The 27,328-nt window shown below is 43.8% G+C and overlaps 1 protein-coding gene across 6 annotated transcripts in view; it reads left to right on the top strand.

Annotated features, from left to right (window-relative positions):
• Positions 1 to 8,197: 8,197 nt before the first annotated feature.
• Dhx30 (DExH-box helicase 30) overlaps positions 8,198 to 27,328 on the top strand; it is a 28,690-nt gene continuing 9,559 nt past the window's right edge. Inside the window, exons 1-7 of one of the 6 annotated variants that reach the window (XM_036192860.1) lie at positions 8,198 to 8,303; positions 10,265 to 10,359; positions 12,466 to 12,520; positions 14,079 to 14,174; positions 15,204 to 15,232; positions 24,101 to 24,231; positions 25,277 to 25,387. In XM_036192860.1, coding sequence (XP_036048753.1) covers positions 14,104 to 14,174; positions 15,204 to 15,232; positions 24,101 to 24,231; positions 25,277 to 25,387 — 342 coding nt within the window. In that variant the 5' untranslated portion in view covers positions 8,198 to 8,303; positions 10,265 to 10,359; positions 12,466 to 12,520; positions 14,079 to 14,103. Of the gene's footprint in view, positions 8,304 to 8,907; positions 8,980 to 10,264; positions 10,360 to 12,400; positions 12,521 to 14,078; positions 14,175 to 15,203; positions 15,233 to 21,551; positions 21,810 to 24,100; positions 24,232 to 25,276; positions 25,388 to 27,328 lie in introns of those variants that run through there. The other 5 variants (XM_036192858.1, XM_036192857.1, XM_036192859.1 and 2 more) reach the window with 5 other exon arrangements.

The raw sequence follows: 27,328 nt of genomic DNA, 5'->3' as shown, positions 1-27,328 counted from the left end.
TGCAAGAATAGGATAGAGAAAAATTTGCCTTCATGGTGCCTATTTAAAATAATCTCCAGCCTGTCAAAAGGTATCAGTGGAAAGTTCGTCCACAATGTATGTTAAACAGTCCCACCCCATGACAATATTTTGTACAACAGCCATTGGAAAAAATTAATAATGTTTCCTCAATCTATAATTTGCCATTATATAGATGATATCTTACTAGCTGATTCAGACTCAGATACTTTAGAAAAAAATATTTGAAGAGGTAAAGAAATTTTTGCCTTCTTAGGGCTTACAAATTGCTCCTGAAAAGATATAGAGGGGAGATTAGATTAATTACTCAGAATATAAGATAGGTTTACAAAAGAGTCAACCACAGAAAGTACAAATCAGAGGAGATCAATTATGAACTCATAATGATTTTCAGAAATTGCTAGGAGATATTAACTCACTGTGGCCCATAATTAGATTGACAACTCAAGAACTAACTTCAAACCTCACAAGGTAATAAAGACTTTAACAGTCCAAGGAAATCACCAGCTGAGGATGAGAGAGAATTGGCTTCAATAGAAACTACAAGATGCACTTGTGGATCATCTGGTTGTACCTACTAAACATTCTCTTACAGAATCCTTATGTAGAGAAAAGATAATGTTTTAGAATAGATATTTTGGCCACATAAACAGAGTAAAAAATTAAAGACCCCAACCCCCCAAAAATTAAAACCCATGTAGAAAAGATTTCTGAATTGATTCTGAAAGGAAAATTGACATTTTTGTCAACTAACAGGAATAGACTCAACAGAAATTGTAGCACCTTTCACTAATGCAGAAATTCCCTCATTATGGGCAGAAAATGAACATTGGCAAAGAGCTTTCAATAATTTCTTGGGAGAGATTAACAACAAATATTCCAAAAGCAAGAGATTTTAGAGTATAAAAAGAACTAATTGGACTCTTCCTCATATTGTGTGAGGAACACCAGTTTCTGGGGCCCCTACATTCTATACTGATGGAAATAAATCAGGGAAGGCAGGTTCTAAGTCAGGAAAAATAAGTAAAGTGGCTCAAAACCCATATGATTCCTTTCAAAAGTCAGAATTATATGCTATTCTCATGGTATTATTAGATTTTTCAGAACCTCTTACTATAGTTACTGTCTCCCAATATGCAGAAAAAGTTGCTTTACAGATTAAAACCACTGAACTTATTCCAGATGATTCAGAATTAACTTTGCTACTTATTCAATTACAAGAAATAAACAGAAATAGAAATCATCCCCTGTATATAACACATATCTGATTGCAGGCCCTCTAACACAAGTAATGTAGAAACTGGTCAGCTATTGGTAGGAAATGTGTTCAGAAGCCTCTGAGTTTCATAACACCATGTTAACAGCAAGGGTTTGAAGAACCATTTGGCAACAAGATAAACAAATTACACGGAAATGTCCTATTTGTTCTTTGTGTAACTAAACTTCACTACTTGCAGGAAGTACCCCAAAGGGTACTCAAAGAAATGAAATTTGGTAAATGGATGTGGTTCCTTTTGTGGAATTTGGAAAATTAAAATATGTACACCACACCACAGATACATATCCAGGATTTCAATGGGAATTGTTTCAATTCTGAAGTTCTGAAAAGGCTGATTCTGTAATTACACATTTATTAGAAGTTATGAGGGCTGGAGGGATGGCTCAGCAGTTAAGAGCATCGGCTGCTCTTCCATAGGTCTTGAGTTCAATTTCTAGCAACCACATGGTGGCTCACAACCATCTATAGTGGGATCTGATGCCCTCTTCTGGCATAAAGGTGTACATGCAGATAGAGCACTTATATACATAAATAAATCTTAAAAAAAAAAAAAAAGAAAAGAAAAAAAGAAATCTTAAAAAAAATAAGAAGAAGTTATGGGCTGGAGAGATGGCTCAGAGGTTAAGAACAATAGCTGTTCTTCCAGAGGTCCTGAGTTCAATTCCCAGCACCCATATGGAGGCTCACGACCATTTGTAATGAGATCTGGCTCCCTCTTCTGGCCTGCAGGGATACATGCAAGCAGAACACTGTATACATAATAAATACATCTTTAAAAATAAGTTATGAACATCATGGCGATACCTGTATAAATTAAGACAGACATTGCTCCAGCATATGTCTCTAGTAAAGTGAAACAGATTTTCCATATTACATTATAAAGCATATTGCAGGTATACCATACAATCCTACAGGACATGTAATTACAGAATGATCTAATTGCACTTTATGACATTCTTTTTTTTTTTTAAAGATTTATTTATTATGTATACAGTGTTATGACTGCAGGCCAGAAGAGAGCACCAGATCTCATTACAGATGGTTGCTGGGAATTGAACTCAGGACCTCAGGATGAGCAGCCAGTGCTCTTAAATGCTGAGCTTAACTGCTGAGCCATCTCTCCAGCCCCTAATTGCACTTTATAATGCTTAATAAACAAAAGAGGTAATAAATACCCCCCAGAGATAGATTACACAATGCTTTATAAACTTTAATTTTTTTAAATGTTAATGAGAAAGGAACAACAGATGTGGATAGACATTGGATAATGAAAAAAGCTGCTGAATTGAATCACTGTGTATAGTTCAAAGGTGTGTTGACCTCGTAATGGAAACCAAGATACGTTATGTTGGGGAAGAGGTTTGGCTTTTGTTTCCATAGGAGAAGAAAAGCTATGAATAACATCAAAATCGATAAAGATTAGATTTGAACAGGAAAGACTGATTAGGAGAGGCATGCCAAAAGGGGAAACTCCCCAAAGTTGAAGTCGGGGCAGGTTATGTTTTTGTCTTTCCAGGAAAATAAAAGCATCCAACTAAGATATCTGAAGATCACCAGACAAATGAGACATTTGAAGGAAGATGAATTATCCAGAGAATATGACCCCCAAAAAGGAACAAACTGGCCTAATAGTAGAGCACACTTCCAATAGGACAATATCTCATAAATAATCTCCAAAGTTTGTCTCTACTGTTCTCTACAGAAATACAAGGCAAAAGGTCTTTTGTAGTCCCAATTCAATTAAAAATTCATGCTAACTTTGGAGTAGGAGAGTGGCTCTCTCCTCTAAACCTAAGAATGCTTGTTAAAGGAAAATTCAAAATCTCTGTCTCATGCCAGAAGAGCCACATAGTATTGGACAGAAGAAAAACCAAAATTAAGGGACTATTCTATTACCACTAATCTCAAAAATCCTTTGGTTTTGACTCTTTAAAGCTTTTTTTAAGGTATAAATATTATCTCAAAACTTATAAGATTTATACATACATACATACATATATATATACATATATATATTTAAATCTTCTGTTGTGATATTAGCAGTCATACAGAGTACTAACTGATTCTAGAAATAGGCTTCATTTAGCTTCCTGTATGTGATTTTGGGTTTGAGTCTGAAGCAGGTACCTAGGAACTAAGTTTAATAGACTGTCTTTAACCTCTCCAACATCTGCTACATATGACATTTAAAAGGTTTAACTTTCCTTCACTGAACCATGATCATTCCTTCAGTGATGTTTGAAGTCTCCAAAAGGATATTGGGGACCCACAATGATAAATCCACCTGGATTGTGGTAACGCCACTAAGCTGACAAACACCATCCAAAGATCAGCTTTAAACTACAAACTGCTCAGGACATCTTCAAAGCAGTTAGCTAGGACAGTCCAGTAAGGACTTCATGGAAAGCGGACAACAGCTAGCTCTCCTAGAACTAGATCTTTATCTTGATCTTTTTTTCAGGGTCCCCTAAAGATGCTGTCACCCCTAGATATAAAGCAAAAAACAACCAGACTGCAACCCACAGAACCATGGAGGCTATATAGCATGGGAGACCCTAGAATGACTATGGCTTATAGTAAGTTTTGGTTTTACTCAATTACTGAGCAAGCCTCAATGAAACATTTCACTATTAAGATAAGAACTTATACTGCATTAAGCTGATAATAGAAAAATAAATTAATTAATTAATTAAAAAAAAGATGCTGTCACCCCCAGACTACAGGAAGTAATTTTAATAACACAACACCCACATTCCCAAGAGGTGGGTGGGTTGTTTTTGGTCATTAGATGGATGTTTGTCATTGTTTAGGGGGTTGGGACACAAGTTGTTATTGGTCATGATTGGGGAAAAAAACCAAGCAAGGGAGGTGTGAGCCAAGGATCTCTTTCTGAAAAGAAAAAAGTGAGATATAGGGATGATAGGATAAAAGGGTAGATAATTGAAGCTACTTTAAACTAAAAAGTAACTATTAAGGTCAAATATGTTTACATTGGTGTTTTTTTTATGTTGATACAACGTTATTTCTGTTAGAACATACTCCAAGTTTCTACTCTTGTTTAAGATATTTTTATATACTGATACAAATTTAAGGCTATTTTTGTTATACTGTAGTAAATGTTTCTATTTCTTGTTTAAGGAATTATACCTATGCAGCTCATTTAAAAATGCAATGTACTCTCCCTGCTCTCTAATAAAGCTCTCTGTCACTCTGGTAGTTGTGGCCATGGCTCATGACTTTTCCACTGGTAACCAGCACTGCCTACTATCTATCATCTTGTGCTGTGACTTGGATAGGAAATTCGGCGCACTCTGTGTCCAGGGCTGAGCATTCGGAAACCTATACCAAGGACTTCCAACTGCCCTGCCAGCTATGTTTTTTTTCACACCGCTGCTGCCACAGCTGCCGCCATTGCGGTACTGCATCAGGACTGTGCTCACGTGACAGCCCTGTCTCCCCAAGATTGTTCCAGAAACTAGCTTAAATCCATCTGAACAAGTCAGACCTACTTCAGGCTTTTTCTGTCTCACCAGCATCCTGTCAGACACAAAAGCGGCCAGGGTGCCAAGCCAATAGGGATGGACAACTCCAGAGCAGCATGACAGCCCATAATCTCAGGACGCCTGTCAACCTCTAAAAAACCCTTTCCCTAGCCCCCTAAGAGCCAACCGACACCCACCACGCCAGCTGGAAGCAGTTTTTCTAGGAGAAATGACACCCCTATACCTATTCACTCTTTTTATAATAAGCAAAGAGTCTGGAATGTTAGGATCCTGCCCGCACTCCTAGGGGTCTTGCGTCTTATGTCATGAGGGGGAGCTTGTGACTACATACCCACCTCGTAGTCACCCAATCTGCTCCTTAAAAAGCTGGACGTGGACCCCCACCCTCTTTCTCTCTGTTCCCCCTCTGCTCCCTGCTCTCTGCTCTGCTTCTGCCATCTCTCCCTCCCCCCAGGCCTGGCTCTCCTCCCTTCTATCCTCTCCTTCCTTCTAATAAAGCTCTCTGTGACTCCAGTAAAAAAATAAACAAACAAAAATAACAATGCAATGTAAAGCTCTAGACCTTGAAAGCTATTAAGGACAATAAAGAAATACAGGTTAGTAGTCATTTATAACAATCAAACTTGTAGTGATTTTAGGTATATTTTCAAGGACAATCAGAGACATATTTTTAATAAATAGATGGTCTTCAACCACTTAAGAGAACTAGAGAATATGGCATTTTAATTTTTGTTTTGTTTTGTTTGTTTTTCCGAGACAGGGTTTCTCTGTGTAGTTTTGCGCCTTTCCTGGAACTCACTTGGTAGACCAGGCTGGCATTGAACTCACAGAGATCCGCCTGGCTCTGCCTCCCGAGTGCTGGAATTACAGGTGTGCGCCCCGACCAGCCATTTTAATGTTTTATAACAAAAGGCTTTTAATCACAGTAAGACATCTGTGTTCTCAGCAGCACCAATTTACTCCAAAACAGGATGACAGGCATCAAAAATCCTCCATAAGAAGTTTGCTTTCGTTTGTGGCAAAGTCAGCCACTGGGCAAAGAAACTGTCCTTGCCTCGACTGCTGATAATATGCTGTCCAAACTGGACAAGTAGGACACAAGGCAACTGTTGAACTTTGCCAAGAAGAGGTGAACAGTCCCTCAAAATTCCCACTTCACAGAAACGTCTGTCATATATGTTAGGCCTACAGGCTGAAGATGGATGCCCCAACGTTGTAGAGGAACCTTGGGTGACTGTCCAGACAGCCAGCTGTCTCTGTCATTTCTATAGTTTTCAAAGTTGTTTGTTCCATACTTCCTGTTTACTCAGGCAATAGTATATCATTCTCAGGTCTCTGATCGAGTTGAAGATTAATAGTTATAGTTACAGTTTTCTTTAGTCGTAACAGACAGTAAACTAGGCACAAAACTTTGGACCCATCAAGATATGATAAATAATGAAGTATTTTCTCCAAATTTGCCAAATACAATTGGACTTAACATTGTGAATGTAGTTCTTACTTGATAATTGTTCTTATTATATATAGTTCCATTTTGTTAGTTAATACCTTTCCTTTCTATTAGATAATACCTGATAATTGTTATTATTGTTTACAGTTTAAATTTGTTGGAGTTCCCCCCCTCTTGCTTTTTTTGTGTTGATTGCTCCAGGACCACCAATAGAGTCCAACCTGAGTTCAGAGGGCAGAGCCCACATTTAGTTGGCCACAGAGGACCACAGAGTTTCCCCGGTAGACTCAGGAGATACAAGGACACAAAGAAGAGAAGAAGGAGCTGAGATGCTTGGGCTCTTGGATCCAGGAAGTGGGGAGAGGCAGGTGTTCACATCTCTGTTGCTTCATGGATCTCTCAGGCTTATTCTCTAATATTTACCCCCAAGTTCTATTATTTAATAAAATAAAAAAAGAAACTGCAATATCTATGCAGGGATTTTTATGTCTTTTGTTCCCAAGAAGTAATTCTTTAAATGAAAAAAATCATGTTTCACTCCAACTCCCAGCCTTCTGTGCAATGTTGAGAGAAAATAACAACCATATGCTTTTCCTTTCTTCCTTCTTTGAGATAGGGCCTAACTATGCGGCTCTGACTGGCCTGGAACTATAAAGATCAGATATCCACCTGTCTCTGCGTCTGGAGTGCTGAGATTAAAAGCATGTACCACCATGCCATTCTTGCTATGCAATCCAGGTTAGCTGACAACTCACAATCCATCTGCCCCAGCTTCTGAAATAGCTGAAGTCACCGGTGACATGGCACCCATCTAATAACATATTTAAATGGCTGCACAAATAGTATAGATTATTGGGCTGGAAATATGGCCCAGAGGTTATGAACACTGTCTTGACTTTTTTTTTAGAGTCACCTGGATATAGAGAATCACAATTGAGAAACTGCCCCCACCAGACTGGCTTGTGGACATTTTCTTGAATGACTTATGTACTCGGGTTGGAGGTTGGGGGGGGGGACTCCCCTGGGGCAAGTCATGAGAAGTAAGCTGGTAAGCAAAGGTTTCTCCATGGATTTTGCTTCAGTTCCTGACATGACTTCAATCAGTGCCAGACTGTGACCGATAAGATGAAATAAACGTTCATCCCCAAGTTGCTTTTGTTTATAGTATTTTATCACAGCAACAATAAAAAACCCAAGATAAGGGCGGATCCACAACAGTCTGTTACTCCAGCTTCAAGGAGTCTGAAGTTACCTTGTACATACCTTACATACCCACCGGGATACCCTGGGTTTTTGTTTGGTTTGTTTTGACATTACGAGCTATGGTACCTAGTTCTCCAAATATCACATAAGGTCACATCCTGAAATACTGGCTCCCGGCTGTGAACTATTGAGTTTCCTCTATTGAAGGCGGATTCCATGGAACACATGCTTCTTTCTGCTCAGAGCACGAACCGGCACATCGTCTCTCCTCCCCCCAACCCCCTAAGCTAGCAGTATGCGCTACCTTGTCCTTTGCCTGGTGTAGTTTAAGTCTCTGGGAGGCAAAATCGCTCACCTCCCCGAAAAGTGCAGAAGACCAAGGGGGAGACCCAGGAGAGAAAAAGTACAACACAGAGCTACCGCTGGGGATGGCGAGACGAACCACGGATGGCCATCAGTCCCCAGCTCCCGCCGGCTCCCACGGAACAGGCCCCGCGCGTCCCCGGCCGCTCCGCCGGAAGTCCCGCCTGCGACTGGAGCTACAGCCGCGCGCCCTCCGGCCAGTGCTCGGATACAGGCTCAGACTGGCCATCTCGCACCGTGAGCTCAGGAACACTACAGACAACCTAGGCAGCCGAACGCCTCACGAGCCCCTAAGAAGCGGCATCCCTCACAGAAGGCAGGAGAAAGGCGCAGGCCGAGTAGCGTCGGGGCCGCAGGCGGGACTTCCTCCTCGGGACCCGGAAGGGAGCGCGCCGTCGCTGGTGGGAGTTGTAGTCCGGCCGTGGTTGGGGGGGGCCCGCGGCTCATGCGCCGTGCACCGAGGCTTGTTTCACATCTGTAACAACAGGTGAATTGGGCTTTTTATTCTACCCTTTAGTGCCCCTTGAAGCAGCCTGCCACGGTCGGGGGTGGTCGGCGCGAGGAGGGGTCCCGGGTCCGGCCGGCGGCCTGGCGGAGAGTGGGAAAGAGGAGCTGGCGAGCCTGAAGAGCAGGCCGGGCATCCTAGGCCTGCCCGGGAAGCCGGCCCGGCCGAGCAGTGGACAGTCAGGCCTCGGCCTGCGGTTGCCATGGAGCCGGGGCGGGGCGGGGGCCAGACCGGTCTGCCGGGGCGGGCCTCGCTGCCAGGGGCTCCGCGGAGGCCGCGAGAGAGGCTGCTTTATTGGCGCGACGACGCCTTCGCCTCAGGGGATGCTCCGTTTTCCCTAGGCTGGGCCTGGAGGAAGTCTCCCGAGTGCCCCGAGACCTTTGTCTGCCCCTCCTCCCACTGTGCGGTCTGGACCGTCCCTCCAAAGGGAGGCCTGGTGCATTTTTTTACTCCTTTGGGTTGCCCCGTTTTGCACCGACCTTGTCACTGGGGGAGGCTAAGGGGTGAGATGTTCTTTGTTTGCTGCTGGTGACTTGTCCCATTTTGCAGAGGAAGACCTAATGCATGTTGGGTCCTTTGTTTGCAGTGGAGTCCCAGGGGTCCTCAGAACCCTCAAGCCATGGGTATGACGTCTACACGCTTTCTAGATAGCCCTTGTGTAAGCAACTTTGGTTATTTAATTGCGGCTTTTCAATGCAGAGACTGTTCACCTTACAACCCCAGTTCATGGGTGTTTGCCATGCACTGTAGCAGGTAGACTGCAGCAGTCCAGTTGCAAGGTCTCAAGTTGTTTTGAATGCAGCCTACTGGCCAGAGTGAAATTATACATTATCTGATGGTTTTACTTGCGGTTTCTTGGAAGGCAGTGACCCCACTGCCTTGTGCCGTGTGCCATGCTCAGAGTCTTGACATTTCCAGGAGGAAGTCTCTTTCATGACATATATTTGCTTTTTCGGGACAGGGTTTCTATGTAGTTTGGTGCCTGTCCTGGATCTCGCTATGTAGACCAGGCTGGCCTCGAACTCAAGAGATCTGCCTGGCTCTGCCTCCCAAGTGCTGGGATCAAAGGCATGCACCACCACCAACTGGCCTGTAGTTGATTTATGACAGTGGTTTTAATTTGTGCATTTATATATTTGCCAAAGTTTATATCTATGTAAGCCTTCCCCACCAGACCCCCAAAGATAGTAACTATCCAAGTATTTTAATTTATGAAGTTATAGTCCAAAGTTTTATCAGCTTTTGGACCCCACTTGTCCTCTCAAAAATGAACCTGATACATTCAGAATGCAGGTTGATATGTAAGAAAAGTAGTGTAATATAAACATGTAAAACCATGGGGTTAGAATTCTTAAATGCAGATTTCCATTCTGTCCTGATGCTATGGGATCCTGGGTAAGATGTATAACTGTGTTTCAATTTCCTTCTCCGGGAAAGAACATTCTTCACAGGGTAGTTGCGGGGAGTATATGAAGTAAAGTCTATGGACGTTCTTTGTAAACTGTGAAAACTTACTTGAGATTATCATCATTGTAATTTTCCCATTCTGGAAGTGTCATGTTAGATAGATTAACATTATAGCCATCATGGGATTAGAAAAGTGAAAGAGGTTTGCTCTGGGCTTGGAGAAAATTTTCTTAGCATTTTCTTTTTTTCTTTTCTTTTCAAGACAGGGTTTCTCTGTGTAGTTTTGGTGCCTGTCCTGGAACTCGCTTTGTAGAAACAGGCTGGCCTTGAACTCAGAGATCTGCCTGGCTCTGCCTCCTGAGTGCATTTTCTTATAGATGCTGTATAGGACAATTCACATTTGGTGGGTCTAGAACAGGTCAGGGGACCATTGTGTCAAAAACTTGTTAAAGTTAGTAAATTGATTTCTATGATGGGTACAGTTTTGCCTCCCAGTGGGGACTGCCACTCTAGTGACCTGAAATTGTAATTTCCAGGAGGAGGCCCAGCCTCGTGATGAGGAATAGCAAGGAAAGGATTCAGCTCCAGTTCGAAAGCCTACAAAATCTGAGCCCTTCACTGCTTTTATAAGGTAAGGTGACTTAGTCCTGCTTGTAGAGTGGTGTGCACTTGGCTTAGCCACACTGTAAAGTGTGTGGCTAACTCCATTATGGTCCTCTTAGGAGTATTGTTCATAATTTGTCATGGAGTCTGGCTCAGAGCCATCACAGTCTACTAAAAGTTGTGTTTCCTCACATAAGAAATTTTTACATACAAGAATTTTATGTATATAAATTATATTAGACTGAATCAAGAATTTTAAAAAATATCACCACATCACAAGGGAAGTACATTTATTTTAGATCTTTTTGAGATGTAATAGAACATTATAAAGTGAGATGTTTTAATATCTTGAATCTCATGATTTTTGAGATGAAGACAAAAAGACTGTAAGATATGAAACTCAGTTGGCAAAGAGAGAATCCAGAGACTTTTTAAAACCAAAATTCATCTGGGCATGGTGAGTCATGTCTGTAATTCTAGCACTCTGGGGGCTAAGGTAGAAGGATTCCTTTGAGTTCAAGCACAGTCTGAGCTACAGAGTGAGTTCTAGGCCAGTCTGGGCTATAAAATGATACTTGTGGAAAAATCTCCAAAACCTGAAATTAAAACAAGAAATCTGTTTTCATGCAGATTAACTTAAATTTTTTTTAGCAAGAATGTATTGTTCCTGGGCTGCAGTTATACTTTATTGGTAGATCAATTGCTTAGCATTAAAAGGCCTTGAGTACAATTCCCAATACCCAAAAAGAAAAAAAATTAAAACTTTTTTCTTAAGTTACTTTCTTTTAACTTACTTAAAGTTACTCTTATTTTATACTCTTAATTTGCATAGAAGGTGTTTGTAGGATGTAACTTCTTTGAATAAATGGATTGTTGTTGATATTGTATTGAAGTTTTCTCTCTTAAATGCACCATATCTTATTGGCAGAAATTTCCAGCATCCTTGGGGGAGAGGAGGTCACGATAAGGATTTGAAAGATTAGGCCTTTTACTTTCTACATCCCCACAAGTTGAGAATGAAAGGGACTAGCAGTTAGGGACAGGTGTGTAGGCCTTCCTTGTCTCCTAGCAGGTTGAACATTAACCTAATGTGTCAAACATTATATAGATCCTTTAAAACTAAGTCTAGTAATGGTTACTGGACCTAATCCTAATCCAGGAGTGCTATTATTAAAAGGATCTCTGCCAGGCAGTGGTGGCACAGGCCTTTGATTCCAGCACTGGGGAGGCAGAGGCAGGCGGTTCTCTGTGAGTTTGAGGCCAGCCTGGTCTAGAATTTGAGTCCTAGGACAGGTAGGGCTGTTACACAGAGAAATCTTGTCTTGAAAAAAACAAAACAAAAAGAATAAATAAATAAAAAGATCTCTAAGTACGAGTTTGAGTATTTAAATAAAGTTATTACTAAATTATAAATGTTACTTTTTCCAGTAATCAGTAGATAGTCTTCAGTTAAAGTATTAATAAAAACCAGCCAGGGTGGTAGACATTTGCTACTCCTTCACTTAGGAGGTGGATGCAGGAGGATCAGAGTTCAGAAAATGAAGCAAATAAATAAAGGAAAAACATACTAAAAGGAATGTACCCAAACACCAGGTGTGAGGTATATACCTGTAATCTTAGTGCTCGGGGAGCTGAAATAGGAGGATAGTTTCAGGGTAGCCTGGGCTCTATAGTAAAACCCTGTCTTGGAGGAAAGGAAAAGTATCAATCAAGACTTCTGGCTAGTACCTGTGGTCTAATGTGTTTATAATTTATTATTAAAGATACCACTAACAATTACTACTTGGGAATTTATCATCCATTTCATAGGGACTCCCCCCTAAAAAAACCTTTTTTTTCTTTTCTTTTTTTTTTTTTTTTTTTTTGGTTTTTTGAGACAGGGTTTCTTTGTGTATAGCCCTGGCTATCCAGAAACTTGGTTGATCCACCTTCCTCTGCTTCCATAGCACTGAGATTAAAGGTGTGTGCCACCACCGCCTTGGCATTCTTAAACCTGGGGAGCGGCAGTGGGGTTCACTAGTTCACGGCTTCATTTCCCTGTCTTCTGGGTAATGTCTGTGTTCTTTCAGTCTTTGCAGATTCTTGAACCAGGAATAGTAATCAACATTCATGGCCTTTTGACCCTCCTTCTCAGGATTCCAGCTTCCCCTCCTGGCCAGAAATGTTCAGCCTGGACTCATTTAGAAAAGGTAAAAATGGAACTGTACACATGACTCCATGCCTCTCCTCCCTTTGGTTGTCACTTTGAAGGTTGTGAGCCCGACCCCGCAGTGTGCAGGCCTCTGACCCTCTTCCTTCTCACCTTAGCTCAGAACTGGTGCTGCCTCTTGCCCTGCCTGGGTTTGTGCGTGTTTGCTCCCTTACCCCCAAAGTGCTCCTTCCTGCCAACCACTGCTCATCAAAATCCTGCCTGCTTTACTTGTTTCTTTCTCTTTCTTTCTTTTCTTCCTTCTTTCTTTTTTTTTCAGGGTTTCCCTGTGTAGCCCTGGTTGTCCTGGAACTCACTCTGTAGCCCAGGCTGGCTTCAAACTCACAGAGATCGGCCTGCCTCTGCCTCCCTGGAATTAAAGATGTGTGCTTCTACCACTAGATGTTTGTTTTTAATGTAGTCTCCCTGAATGGGAATGAGAACTCTTTTACAATAGGAATTGAGAAATTGAGCTAATCATTCTCAACCTTACCCTCAAGGCAGAGCTGAAATTAATTCAGAATTCAACCTCAATCTAGAGACGCCTGTAGGCATTTCAGGTTTGTGTTTACCATGAAAACCACACACCAGTAGTATCTCAAAGCTTTTGAGAGAAGCAGAGCATGATCGAAATACAATGTATGCATATATGAAGTCCTCAAAGAACTGATACAAATATTGTTTTTAAAAAGACGACGTGACAAACAGACTTTGGGCAAGTACAAGTGCTGTAGTGTGACCAGAGGATGACAGGTCTCTGGTGCAAGGGAAGATGTTTTGGGCCACCGAGGCAGGCAGCTAGTACGATGCTAAGAATGTGCCAGGAACGTTCTGATGAGAACAGGGTGCTGAGGCAGTACAAGGGGAAGTGGAGCTCTGAGCTGCTGGGCTGCGTAATTTTATTTCATGTATCTCAAAATTTTGGAGCATCTTATAAAAGTAATTTGTGGCTAGGTGTGGTGGTGCACACCTTTATTCCCAGCACTCAGGAGGCAGAGACAGGCGGATCTCTGTGAGTTTGAGGCCAGCCTGGTCCACAGAGCGAGTTCCAGGACAGCCAAAACTATGAAAAGAAACCCTGTCTCAACTCTCCTACTCCCACACACCCCCAAAAAGATTGGTGTAGATGACTAAAGCAAAGCATATAGGATGTATATTAAGACTCAGAGAGGCCAGATGTGATGACATACACCCATGATTTCAGCACTTGGGCCCAAGAGTTTAGTCATCTTTGGGTCAGTGAGTTCAAGGGCAGTCTGGGCTATTAGATATGCTGTCTCAGAAAAACAACAAAGCATTGATAAACTTCATGAAGGATAGATGAGGAACTAGTTGGAGGCCTTCTGAAGAGTCAAAAAAGATTTCTACAAGAATTTCTCTGGTGTCTGTAGGAGCCATTTACTGTTTTGTGTGGTATTGCTGCCCTGTTCCTTAGAACCTGTGATTGGCTCTCCAGTATTACCCTGAGCTCCACTTGGATTCCCAGGGTGAATAAGCTCAATTGTATATACCATGAGGGGTGAGAACATGTCACCCTAATGTGTTTTCTATTTCCCCAGATCGGACCCAGCACAGACAGCGTCAATGCAAACTTCCCCCACCCCGCCTTCCACCCATGTGTGTCAACCCTTCCCCTGGAGGGACCATCTCTCGAGGTAAGGGAGGAGGAGCCTTGCCTCCAGCAACGGCTTTGTCCAGGATCAGTGGGTAGGTGGGTGGCAGTGGTAACCTTGCACCAGGGACATGTGTTTCTCGAAAGTGAGCCTGGAAGGTGGCCTTAGCAGAGCTGATGGACCCAAGTGAGAGCATACTTAGAATAGGTTTTTATGACCCTGGGTTATGTGATTTAGACCCTACAGTCTCCTTGGGCCTCCATGTGTGGCCTAAAAGAAATGTTAGGAAAAGTTGAGTTGTTAAGCACCAACATAGAGAATCTTCTAGGCTAGAAGGAATTACTGGAATCTTCTTCTGTTTCAGAGAGAGCAAATGCTTGAAGCAGGGTCAGAATAGAGCCCTAACCTGACCTGGTCCCTCTATCCTAGATGCTCGGGTACTATCTTCCCAGAACCTGAAAGCACTTTATTGACATCAAAGTCTGCCTGATAGTCCTGGGCAAGATGGCCTGTCTTTTTGATAAGGAAGAATATCTAAATACCCAGATGAATGATGGCTCACCTCAGGGGAACATAAACCTAGAGATAGGGCTGGTGGTCAAAGCACACAAATCTTTACCTTCCCTCAGACTGAAGTCTTTTTTCTACATTTGTCAAGCCAGCATTCCTGGTAGCCTTTTTTTTCTTGACAGGTGGTCTGCACTGCTTTGACAGCCTGTTTCTATCCCTCTGTCTAGTGTCAAGAACGGCATTTTAGGTCATGGAGTCTTCGCTCCCTATAAAGTGGGTCTGTCTGGTTTCTATGAAGTACTTTGAAGGTCAAGAGCTTAGGAATGGTGGGGACCAATTTCTGTGGCCTGTGATGCTGCCAAGTTTCCAGGCAGTTTTCAGTGCACTGCCCTCCACTCTGCCATGTCCTTGACTTTTGATAGCAGTGTAGTAGAAATTTACACTTCCAGCCCTATGACTACCTGACTTAGGCTTTAAAGAAATGCCACCCCTACTATTGCTAAAACAAGAGTTGATTGCCCTTTTTTTTTCTTCTCTTAAAATGCCCTGTAACTCGAAAAGGCTGAACGTTAACATTCCCACCATGGCAGGTGAGTGGTTCTGAGAGATGTGCTGGGCTGAGCTACAAGATTGGTAGTTTGGGTTACCTAGGGGTCAGATAGGCAGTGCTTCCTTGAGTGCCAAGGAGTATGCTATGCTCTTGGGATGGATAACTGCCCTTTGGGGTGACCCATAGGTGCTACACACTCCTCTGCTGTGCCTCCAGGAGGCATCCATGCCATGTCCAGAAGACATCCTGACATGCACATAGGTATTAGGTCTTCTTTCTCCCATACAGCTTTCTGTTTCCTTTTTTTTTTCTTGTGGTGTTGGGCATTGAACATAGGGCCTCACAAATGTAATGCTAGGACTACCATTGAGTTACATTCCCTCCTCCATCCATCTCTTCCTCTTCCTCCTTCTTTATGTATTTATTTTTGGGGTTTTTTTTTCAAGAGAGGGTTTCTCTGTGTAGTTTTGGTGCCTGTCCTGCAACTCGCGCTGGCCTCGAACTCACAGAGATCCACCTGCCTCAGTCTCCTGAGTGCTGGGATCAAAGGCGTGCACTACCACCAACTGGCTCACTCTCTTCCTGCTTTTTGTATTTTTGAGACAGATTCTTACTGTATTGTACAGGCTGACTTGGAACTTCTAGGTTCAGTCAGGCATCTTGCTTTAGCCTCCCAGCAGCTGGACTTACACATACTGCACCTGGCATGGCATACCAGTGGCTCCACTGCTATTTTTGTCCTGAAGAAGGATCTGTGGGAGCTGGCAGTGGCGCACGCCTTTAATCCCAGCACTCAGGAGGCAGAGGCAGGCAGATCTCTGAGAGTTTGAGGCCAGCCTGGTCTACAGAGTGAGTTCCACAACAGCCAGAGTTACAGAGAAACGCTGTCTCAAACAAACAAACAAAAAAGCCGTATGTGGACATGAATATCTGTAATTCCAACAATATGAAAATAGGAGGGTCAGGGATTTAGATGTCAAGATGACCGAGCGGTCTAAGGCGCTGTGTTCAGGGTTGGGGATTTAGCTCACAAGGCCCTGGGTTTGGTGCTCAGCTCCAGGAAAAAAAAAAGAAAGAGAACAGGAGGGTCAAGAGTTCAAGGCCAGGCTTGGCCTCAATAGTACATGAGACTTTGTTTCTCTACACCCCTGGAAAAAGAAGGTATATGATTAAAAATAGTATCTCTAGTATTCAAATAAATAGCACCCAGACTGGGCAGTGGTGGTACACACCTTTAGTCCCAGCACTCGGGAGGCAGAGGCAGGCAGATCTCTGAGTTCAAGGCCAGCCTTGTCTACAGAGTAAATTCCAGGGTGGCCAGGGCTACATAGAGAAACTCTGTCTTGAAAAACCAAAAAATAAAATATAAATAAAAATAAATAACTAGCACTCAGAAGACAATGGCCATTTGTATTGACCAGAGCCCATCAGAGTCAGATTTAGAATTGAAAGGGAAAAAATGATCATCTCCTTTTGGAACCTTCCCTTTCCCACTGCCAATCTCTTACCAAAGCATCTTTCCAAGGGAAGGGTGGATAAACTGAGAAGTTTCCCTGTAAGGGTCCTCTGTGTGTCTGTTCCTTCCTGCCCAGAATTGAGAACAGGGCACTAGAAATCCTACAGGATCCTGTGCCCAAGGCCACAATTTGATCTTTCTGTGTAGTCCTTAAGCAGCTGTGTTTTTCCTGAGATGGCCGCTTACATTGAGGGATACGTGGCATTCACGTGTGTCAGGGTGCTTGCCTGGTTCCTCTAGCTCTCTTCTCTTTCCATCGCCAGTCATGTCTTTTTTTTTTTTTTTTTAATATTTATTTATTTATTATGCATACAGTGTTCTGCCTGTATGTATGCCTACATGCCAGAAGAGGGCACCAAATCTCATTACAGATGGTTGTGAGCTACCATGTGGGTGCTGGGAATTGAACTCAGAACCTTTGGAAGAGCAGCCAGTAAGTACTCTTAACCACTGAGCCATCTCTCCAGCCCCGCCAGTCATGTCTTCTTGCTGAGTAAGTTGTCACGTGCTGGCCGAGAGCCTCAGGTGTTTTAGGTGTTGATAGCCCCTTGCCTATTTCCATCTAAGGTGCTGTGGTGTGCACCAGAGCCTGGGTTGTTGAGGGTTTCCTCCTAGCACCTTCTGGTTCCTATGCCAGGCATTTGGATGATACCAAAAGTACTCCTAGCACTTGGGAGGCTGAGTCAAAAAAGGATGGTTACAAGTTTGAGGTAGCCTGGGCTACATAATTAGTTCCGGTTCTCTGGGCTATAGAGTAAGACCCTGTATCAAAACGTAAGTAAAGGTTAAGCTCCTAAACATCTCACCTTCGGACTCAGATCCTCTGCACCTTGATTCCATTTAGTGGAGATGTCCTGCCTGATCCAGAAGTGGACAGAAATATCTCTGAGAGCTGGCGAGATGGCTCAGCAGCTAACAGTTATTGCCGTGCTATCCCGATGACCTGAGTTCAGTCCTTGGAGCCCACGGTGGAAGGAGAGAACCACGACATGCATACACACACTAAAAATCAATAAAATAAAAATGAATTAAAAAGAAATATCTCTGAGTTAGTAAACCTTCTTCTTTCTTTCTTTTTTTTCTTTTGAGGCAGGGTCTCACTTTGTAGCTTTGCTTGGCCTGAACTCTGTATGTAGACCAGAATGTCCTAGAACTCACAGAGATTTGCCTGCTTCTGCCCCTGAGTGCTGGGATTAAATTCATGAGCTGCCATGCCCAGCTCTATTTCAGGCTTTGCTGTCATGTTTTTCTGTTGCAGTTAACTCTGTCATGACAGTAGGAAAGCAGTTAGTGGTATTCCATAAGCAAATGAACAGAGCTCTGTTCCACTAACTTCCTTACAGGCTGGAACTGCTCTTGTGTTGCCTAGCTTGAGATCAACCTCTAGCACTGAATAAATCAGGTGTGACGACACATGCCTGTACTCCCTGTACCCAATAGGATCAGTAGTTCAAGGTCATCTTTGGTTAATAGCAAGTTCAAGGCAAGGCTGGAGTAAATGAGATCATGTTTCAAACACCAGCAACTAAGAATTTAGATTAACAGCAGTCAACTGGGTTTGTTCTGCGGCTGATGGTTTGCCAATCCCTGCTCTGAACCCTTGGGGGAAGATCATAGAAATAGAAGGCTTCTAAAAGCTGGCCTAAAGAGCTACCTTGATTTTACAGGAGTCCCTGTGATTATGGAGTGAAGTATTTGCTCAGGATGACTCCAGCTCTTAGAGCACGATGTAGTTTATTTTTATTATTTTTCCACATTCTTTTTTTTTTTTTTTTTTTTTTTGTATGTGGAGCTGAGGATCGAACCCAGGGCCTTCCGCTTGCTAGGCAAGTGCTCTATCACTGAGCTAAATCCCCAACCCCTCCACATTCTTGTTACGTGGAAAAAACAAACCTAGTTTTATTTTTTTGTCAAGTGAGCTTTTCTGTTTTGGTGGGGGTTTTGTTTGTTTGTTTGTTCGTTTGTTTTGGTTTTTCAAGGCAAGGTTTCTCTGTGTAGCCCTGCCTGTCCTAGATCTCACTCTGTAGACCAGGCTGGTCTTGAACTCACAGGCAGATCTACCTGCCTCTGCTTCCCAAGTGCTGGGACTAAAGTCATGTCCCCATTCCGCCCCCAGCATGAGCTTTTGTTTTTAGATTTTATTTATTGTCTTTGTGTATAGTGGGTATATATAATGTGTCTGGGTAGACACACGCCATGGTGTGTGGAGGTCAGAGGCCAACTTAGTTGAGTCAGTTCTCTCCGTCCACCTTTCTGTGGGTTGTGGGGAATTAAACCTATAGACTCATGCAGGCTTGTCAGTTACTATACCACTTAGTTATATTCCCAGCTCTTTTTAGTTTTAGAAACAGGGTCTTATTCTGTATCTTAGGCTGGCCTTGAACTCTCAATAATCATCTTGCTTCAGCCTAAGTGCTGGGATTATAGCCATGAGCCACAATGCTTACTTTGATTTCTTTTTCTTAATGACATTTTTATTTTATGTGTATTGGTGTTTTGTCTGCATGTATGTCTGTGTGAGAGTGTTGGATCCCTTAGGACTGTAGTTACAGACAGTTGTGAGCAGCCATGTGGGTGCTGGGAATTGAACCCAGGGCTTCTGAAAGAGCAGCCAGTGCTCTTAACTGCTGAGCCATCTCTCCAGCCCCTTTGATTTTTTTCTTTTAAACATAAAATTTCAAGCACCAATTCAAAATACGTTTTCTAAAATTGGAGAAAATGAACAAGGTGTGGTGGTACATGCCTTTGGGAGGCAGAGGCAGGCAGATCTCTTGGTTTGAGGCTAGACTGGTCTACAAAGTGAGTTCCAGGACAGCCAGGGCTATGTAGCAAAACCTTGTCTCAAGGGAAAAGAGAGAGAGCGGCATAGCAAATGCCTGTGTTCTTGTCCTTCAGCTTGGACTCTTGACTAACTATGGCAAGGTTTGCTTTGTGTGTGTCCTTTCACTTTTGCCTCTTTGGAGGGAAAGAAGTGATGCATTTCTGCTGTGTGTAAGCGGCTGTGGAGGCAGAGTGCAGTAGTGAGGGGGTCATGTTGGGGACAGGTCAGTTTTCTAGGTGGAGGGTCTGTCTTTTCTCCAGACTGTTTCTTTCAATTGTGAGGCCCCAGTTTTTAGTTTATCCTCAGCACTGTTGTGCTAACCCTGACTTGGTAAACTTCTCTATTCTTTTGAAGAAATGTGGGCTGTTCACAGTCTGTGAGGACCATTTTTGAAGCTGGTTAGACTTCTAGCAAAGTAACAACCACACCGCCAAATGCAAAACTCATGAGGAATCATCTTTTGCCCTATATGTGGATCTGGGTAGGGTGTTTAATACAGGTGGTTTCTCCTGTGACAGTTGCATCAGATTTTTATTTATTTATCCTTAAATGTATTTTATTTTGTGTGTATAGGTGTTTGGCCTGCATGTGTCTCTGTATACCATGTGCATTCCTGGCACCAGAAAGCCAGCAGAGGGTGTCAGATCCCCTGGAAGTGGAGTTACACAGTTGTGGATGCTGGGAATCAAACTCTGGTCCTCTGGAAGGACATCCAGGGCTCTTAACTGATGAGCCATTTCTATAGCCCTTATGTCAGATTTAAAAGTGTGTGTGTGTGTGTGTGTGTGTGTGTGTTAAGACAGTGGCTCATGTATCCAATTCTGGCTTCAAACCTTCCTTTTTCCCGTTGCCAGGGATGACCTTGAACTTCCAATCCTCCTGACTCCCCAGTGCTGAGATTTACAGACATGCTCCTATAGTATACTATACTGTGCTGATGGTCAAACACCACCAAACTCCATTCCCAGATCTGTTTCTTGTTTAATTTTTGAGTTCCATTGTATTGGAACTTCCTGTGGAGACCAGGCAACCCTTGAACACGTAGCAATCCTGCCTCTGCCGCCTGGGTACTGGGAATTACAGGCGTGTACCACCACTCTTGACTAGTAATATGCTTTTTAGTTTTTCTCTTTTCTTTTGTCAAGACAGGGTCTCTCTGTAGCCCTGAAAGTCCTATAACTTAGTCCTGTAGACCAGGCTGGCCTTGAACTCAGAGAGTGCTGGAATTAAAGTTATGGGCCGCCATACCCAGCACTGATGTATTAATAAGTTCTCCAGGGGATTATTCAAGTCATGGCTAGAATTGAAAAACAAATTTCTTCTTTGCAGCCTACTCAACATAAACTGCCAACCCCTGACCAAAGCTTTCTTTTGCAGTGCTGAGACTGAGGCCCTTGCTCGTGGCCACTGCCTTCAGGTTTAGTTTCATTCCTAGCTCACCCAAGTCCTGCTCCTCAAAGCTTTAAGAGACAGAAGAGGGGTAAAATCCGGGCACAGGAAGTGGAGGTGGAATTCCACTGTCTCCACACAGCATGGAAGCGTAACTGCTCTTAACGGTGGAGCTAGCTCAGTTCTTGGCACTGTGTCCCAAACCCAAAGTAGGTGCTGTCTCCTTGGACTCCAGTCCAGGGCATTAAGTCAGTTTATGATCAAGAGGTATTTCCTACTGGAGAGTATTCACCAGATTTACCCATAGGAGGTGGGTGCCTGCTTAGCACTGACCTACATGCAAGACAGTTGTTAGAAAGCAGCCTGTAAGGAAGGGATTTACCATATGTAGGACCTGGAGGGAACTTGGCTCATTTCCTTGAATGAACGCAGAGAAAACACATAGTACTAGTTTCTAAAATCATCCCATCCCCTTTCCTGCTTGAGATCAGATGCCCAGTCTGGTTTGCATTTCCTGGTGAGGAGGCCTGGGCTGTGCTATGCAGACTGGCAGTCTAGCTTCTTTGCTCTCAGCCCAGCACCGGGTCCCCCTGGCCAGCAGAGGGCGCACGGTACTCCTGCCAGCCTCTGAACCCTCGGAGGTGCTATCGCAGGCTGAGGCCGCGGGGATCGGCGGGATCGCGATGGCGTCTGCTAGGCGGCTCGTGGCGCTGGCTGCCAGCGTCTCTCCGCGCCTGCGGCCGCCGGATCCCCTCGCTGCCGGGCGACAAGGACCCTCGCGTGGCCTCTCATCAAGTTTTGTCCGCCCAGATGGCACCCAGGAGGCTTCTGAGGTCGAATCAGAGGTGTCCCCTAGCGAGCTTGGGGAGGGCGATGGAAGCATGGTGAACGGTGAGGGCCGGTAGCAGAGATTGGGCTGCGAAGTCCTTGACTAGGGAAGGCAAGCGAGGGGCGTGGGATAGAGGCCGGCCCGGCAGGCCCGAACTCTAGTCTTGAAAGTGATTTAAAACCTCTTACATCTGTGAGCCCCCTCCCTGCTGTTAGAAAGTCTTGTGTGGCTTAGGTTCACCTAGAATCCAGCATGCCTGCACGTGGATAGGTGTGGGAAATAACATGAATAGCTTACACAGTCAGGTTGGGTGGCACAGAGGGTTAGCACTGTTATCACAATGGGACCTAGCCCCAAATACACCTGGAATATCAGAATGTCAGATAGAGTTGGAGTGTCGTCTTTCTTAGATTGTGGCTGTGTGGCTCCTGGTGAGGGCAGGGAATGGAACTGGCGTCAAGATAGGTGGTGTGAGCTAGCCAGCCTTTACCCATCTGGAAGAACTGGGGTGTGTGGCGTTTGTGCACAACCGTGGGTCTAGCGGGTTACTTAAATTAGGGATACAAGAGGGGATCAACTCTGCTTGGGTCTACCTAGGTACTGTTTTCTAACTGCTTGATTCTTACATGACTTACAATGCAGCATTTAGGAGAGTGCTCCAGGTCGGACATTCCTATTGTTCTTTTGACACAGGTATCTGCCCCAGGTGAATATTGCAAACTAGGTAACAGGGCTACATCAGAAGTTTTGGAGGACTGTTTTCACAGTACAGCGCTGGTGAGATGGATGGTTCAGCTGGTAAAAGTCTGGTAGACAGATCCAAGTTCCAGCCCTGATCACAGTGCAGGGAGAGGATAGACTTGCAGGGGTTATTCTCTGACCTCCAAATGGTGGATTCCGTGTGTGTGTGTGTGTGTGTGTGTGTGTGTGTGTGTGTGTCTGTCTGTCTCTCTCTCTCTCTCTCTCTCTCTCTCTCTCTCTCTCTCTAGAGAGAGAGGGGGGGGGGAGAGGGAGGTCGGCCCTATCTTGAATCTCTAGTCTTGAAAGTGATTTAAACCTCTTACATCTGTGAGTCCCCTCCCTGCTGTTAGAAAGTCTTGTGTGGCTTAGGTTCACCTAGAATACACACACACACAGACAATGAAACACATGATAATAAAATAATTTTTTTGAGGCAGGATCTCACTATAAAGCCCTGTTGGCCTGAAACTCATAGAATCTGCCTGCCACTGCCTCCCAAGTGTTGAAGTGTTGGGGTTAAAAGTTTGCAACTTTTACTCCGGGTAATGAATGAAGTTTGAAGAGACAAAGAATTAAATACAGATACTGCACTGCTGGCATTCTGAGGTGCCCACTGAGGGGTAATGGATCCACTGCCATGTAAAACCCTCCCAAACGATTCTGTTGAAACAAGCACACAGTGCTGCATGGAGCACCCACTCAGTTCCATGGCAGAGGTTGAACGTAATGCTAGAGACTGAAGGAGGCCTTACATCTCCTGAAGATTTCTGGTGCTGCGTGTGACGGGCCCTTTAGTTTGTTTTGAGCCCTTCTGAGTTGCCCCTTTGTGGTTGACTAAGCCCTGTGTCTGGCGGGAGCTGCTGCTAGATGGGACGTGTAAGCCATTTGTAGTGTTTGTATTTTGAGGTTAGTACAGAGAATAAGTGAAGGGAAGGATATAGCCCTTCTGGTGTTTGATGCATCCTTTTCCCCTAGATGCTGGGGGATAGGAGAGGATTGGCTCATGCCTGTGTCTTGGCAGTGAGTCTCTGGGCTTTAGACTGCTGCAGAGGCATAGTTGAGAATGGAGGCATAATCTTAAAGCTGGATTGCATCACTGACCTACATGGCTTGAAAGGAGCGGTGTCAGCTCAGGACCCCAAGACCAAGATCAGTATCAATACTGGACCTTGGCAGTCAAATCTCAGGAGGAGAAAGTGGCCAAATAAGGGAATAGACCTCAGTGGCTACCTTTAGGAATGCAAACTAATGGTTTAGCAAGGAGAAGGGAATGGGAGAGACGGGCAAGGCTTGCCAGAGCCTTGTTTGCTATGCTGGAGCTGCCCAGAGTCCCTTCAGGGCCTGTCCTTCTAATTGTGTGAACCGTTTTAGGAGGTTGATCTCTCATGTGCATTTGTAGAAGATACATTTTTTGTTTTGTTTTGCTTTTTTGAGTACCCTCTTTCAGATATCAGATACATGGAGTTTATTGACCATCTTGCCCTTCCCAAGGACTCCTACATTGAATGCTTTGGGGTCCTGAGCCAACAACTTTAGCCCTGAGTGTCTTTGGTATACCTTACAGAGTTTGAAAAGAAAAAGAATTGTAATTATTTTATTCTTATTTTCTTAGCTTCTAGGGACCTATTAAAAGAGTTTCCACAACCCAAAAACCTTCTCAACAGCGTGATTGGAAGAGCCCTTGGCATTTCACATGCCAAAGACAAGCTAGTCTATGTGCACACAAATGGACCGAAGAAAAAGGTGAGTCTGCCGGTGTCTGAGTCACTGGTTTGATTCAAAGGACACTGGCTGCTCTTTTCTCTTTCTGGGGTGTTTTTTGTTTTGTTTTGTTTTGTTTTGTTTTTTTGTCAAAGAGGCCAGAGCTGGTATTCTGTTTTGTTTGCCTTTTTGTTTGTTTGTTTCGAAACAGGGTTTCTTTGTGTAGCCTTGGCTGTCCTGGAACTAGCTCTGTAGACCAGGCTGGCCTACAGGTTCACTCACAGAGATCCACCTGCCTCTGCCTCCGAGTGCTGGGATTAAAGGTGTGCATCACCGCCCACTCCTGTTGGTTGGCTTTTCATTGTTTTGTTTTGAGATAGGGTCGGTCTTATGTGGCCTAGGTTGGCTTAGAACTTGATATGTAACAGGAGCTGGCTTTGGATTGCTGGTCCTCTTGCTTTCAGGTCTTAGATACTGAAGGTAGTCTACATAATTTGAAAAAAAGTCTTTTAGATGTGTGTCACTGTGCCCAGCCAGAATGTGTTTTCTAAATGTGAACAGTCGATAGAGAATCTCATAATACAATTAGATTTGGAGAACTACCAAAAATCCATATGCTTCATTTAGGAAAAGCAAACACGGGTGGGGTAAGGACCCTGTTTTGGTCCCTTGTCTAGCAAGGGATGCAGGGTAGAGGTGACAGTGAGGACACCTGCTCCAAGAGTGTCATAGAGCCTACATTTCACGGAAGCATTCAGGTAAACCAGTCTGAATGAAAGATTTTTTTTTGTTCTGGTTTTTGTTGTTGTTGTTGGTTGGGTTTCTCCGTGTAGGAACTGTCCAGAAACTCACTCTGTAGACCAGGCTGGGCTTGAACTCAAGAGAGGCACCAGGGTCTGCCTCCTGAGTGCTGGCATTAGAGGACTGTGCCACCACACTGAGCTTTTTGCTTGTTTTTGATACATGGTCTTGTATATCCCAAGCAGTTCTGGAATTTACTTTGTAACCTGCTCCTCTTGCCTCCACTTCTGCAGTAGTGAGCCCAGGCTGCCATTCCCATTTCCTTACTCTCTTTCCACTTTCCCAGAAAGTCACCCTGCACATTAAGTGGCCCAAGAGCGTGGAGGTCGAAGGCTACGGCAGCAAGAAGATAGATGCTGAGCGGCAGGCTGCAGCAGCAGCTTGTCAGCTGTTCAAGGTGAGTGCCTCCGCTGAAGCCCAGGCCTGGGACACGGCTATTCCTTGCTCTCTCTTGAAGTGGTTTTGGGTCCAGGGACATCTTGGTAGATGGTGATGCAGTGTTCAGTCATTCAGCTTTCCTGAGCTCTTCCGACTTCTTACTTTCTTCGTCTTGTGTGGATGTACATGTGTTTGTGAGTACGTGTGCCTGTGTGTAGACCAGTGGTCCATTATAGGTGTCATTCCTCAGAAGCTGTCTACATTGTTTTTCTGTTTGGTCATTTACTTATTTGAGACAAGGTCTACTGTGTAGCTTTGCTGGCCTAGGACTACCTAAGTATAGACCAGGCTAACCTGGAACACAGACATACACTTGTCTCTGCTTTTTGAGTCCTGAGACTGAAGGTATGCCTTACCACAACTGGCTTGTCTACGTTGTTTTTTGAGATGGGATCTCTCTCTGACCTAGGGCTCACTGACTGATTAGGCTGGGCTGGTTAGCTGGCTAGCATGTCCATGACTCAACTGTTTCTGCCTCCCCAGCTCCGGGATTGAAAGTGCTCACCACTGACCACTACCACCCGGTGTTTTACCTGAGAGTTGGGGATTGAGTTCAAGTCTTCATGCTTGTGTGGCAAGCATTTTACTAAATGTGCTATCTAACTCCCCAGCCTTGACTTATAAAATTAAAAAAAAAATTGTTTTTTGAGATGTGGTTTCACTGTGTAGCTCTGCCCTGGCTTGCCTAGAATTCACTATTGTAGACTAGGCTGGCTGCATAACTGCCTAAGTGTTAGGATTAAAGGTATGCACCACCACCACTGAATTTTAAAACTTTTTAAAAGGTATTTATTTTGTATGTGTTGCTTGCCTGCATGTGTAATTGTAGGCAGAATTTTTTGTCAGGACTGAGATATACTCCGTTCCACCAGCCACTTCCCAAATAACCACTCAGAGACTTAATATTAATTATAAATGTTCAGCCAATAGCTCAGGCTTATTACAAACTAGATCTTACAACTTAAATTAACCCACTTATGTTAATCTAAGTATTGCCACGTGGCATTTCCTCTCTTTCATCTTGTACCCCTGTTTCCTGCCTGTGTCTGGCTGGTGACTCCTCTCTCTGCCCTTCTTCCTGGTGTCCTTAGTCTGGTTCCCCTGCCTAACCTTATCCTGTCCAGCTATTGGCCAGTCATCTTATTTATTAAACCAATCACAGTGACATACATTTGTGCAGTGTAAAGGAATATTCCATATGTATGCCTGGTGCCCTTGAAGGTCAGAAAAGGGCAAAGGGTTAAAGATATGTGACACCCTACCCATGGTATTCTTTTGAATTTTACAACTTTGTAGTTTGTGGTTAGGCAGTGTGATTTCTCCAACTTCACATTTCTTAAGATTATTTTGGGCCAGGTGACGGTGGCGCACGCCTTTAATCCCAGCACTCAGGAGGCAGAGCCAGGCGGATCTCTGTGAGTTCGAGGCCAGCCTGGTCTACAGAGCGAGATGTAGCCTCCCTGTGCCCCATCCCCAAAAAAGATTATTTTGGCTGTTGGGGCTTTATTTAAAGAATGTTTGTTGTTGTTTTTCTGTTTGCTTTGACATTTTCATTGAAATTTTGATAGGGATTATATTGACTATTTTCCTTCAATACTTTACTATCTTCAGTGTACAAGGATTTCATCTCCTTAGGAGAAACATCTTAACCAAGTATATTCTTTTTGATACTGTTAAAAATGGCATTTAAAAAAAAAAAGGCATTTTATGCCAGGCAGTGGTGGCGTACACCTTTAATCCCAGCACTCAGGAGGCAGAGCCAGGCGGATCTCTGTGAGTTCGATGCCAGCCTGGGCTACCAAGTGAGTTCCAGGAAAGGCGCAAAGCTACACAGAGAAACCCTGTCTCAAAAAACCAAAACAACAAACAAACAAACAAACAAAGGCATTTTATGCCACAG

This window comes from Onychomys torridus, chromosome 7 (assembly GCF_903995425.1).
Source record: "Onychomys torridus chromosome 7, mOncTor1.1, whole genome shotgun sequence".
Lineage (NCBI taxonomy): Eukaryota > Metazoa > Chordata > Mammalia > Rodentia > Cricetidae > Onychomys > Onychomys torridus.
Note: the sequence above shows the minus strand (reverse complement) of the source record. Positions and strands in the feature narration are given on the sequence as shown.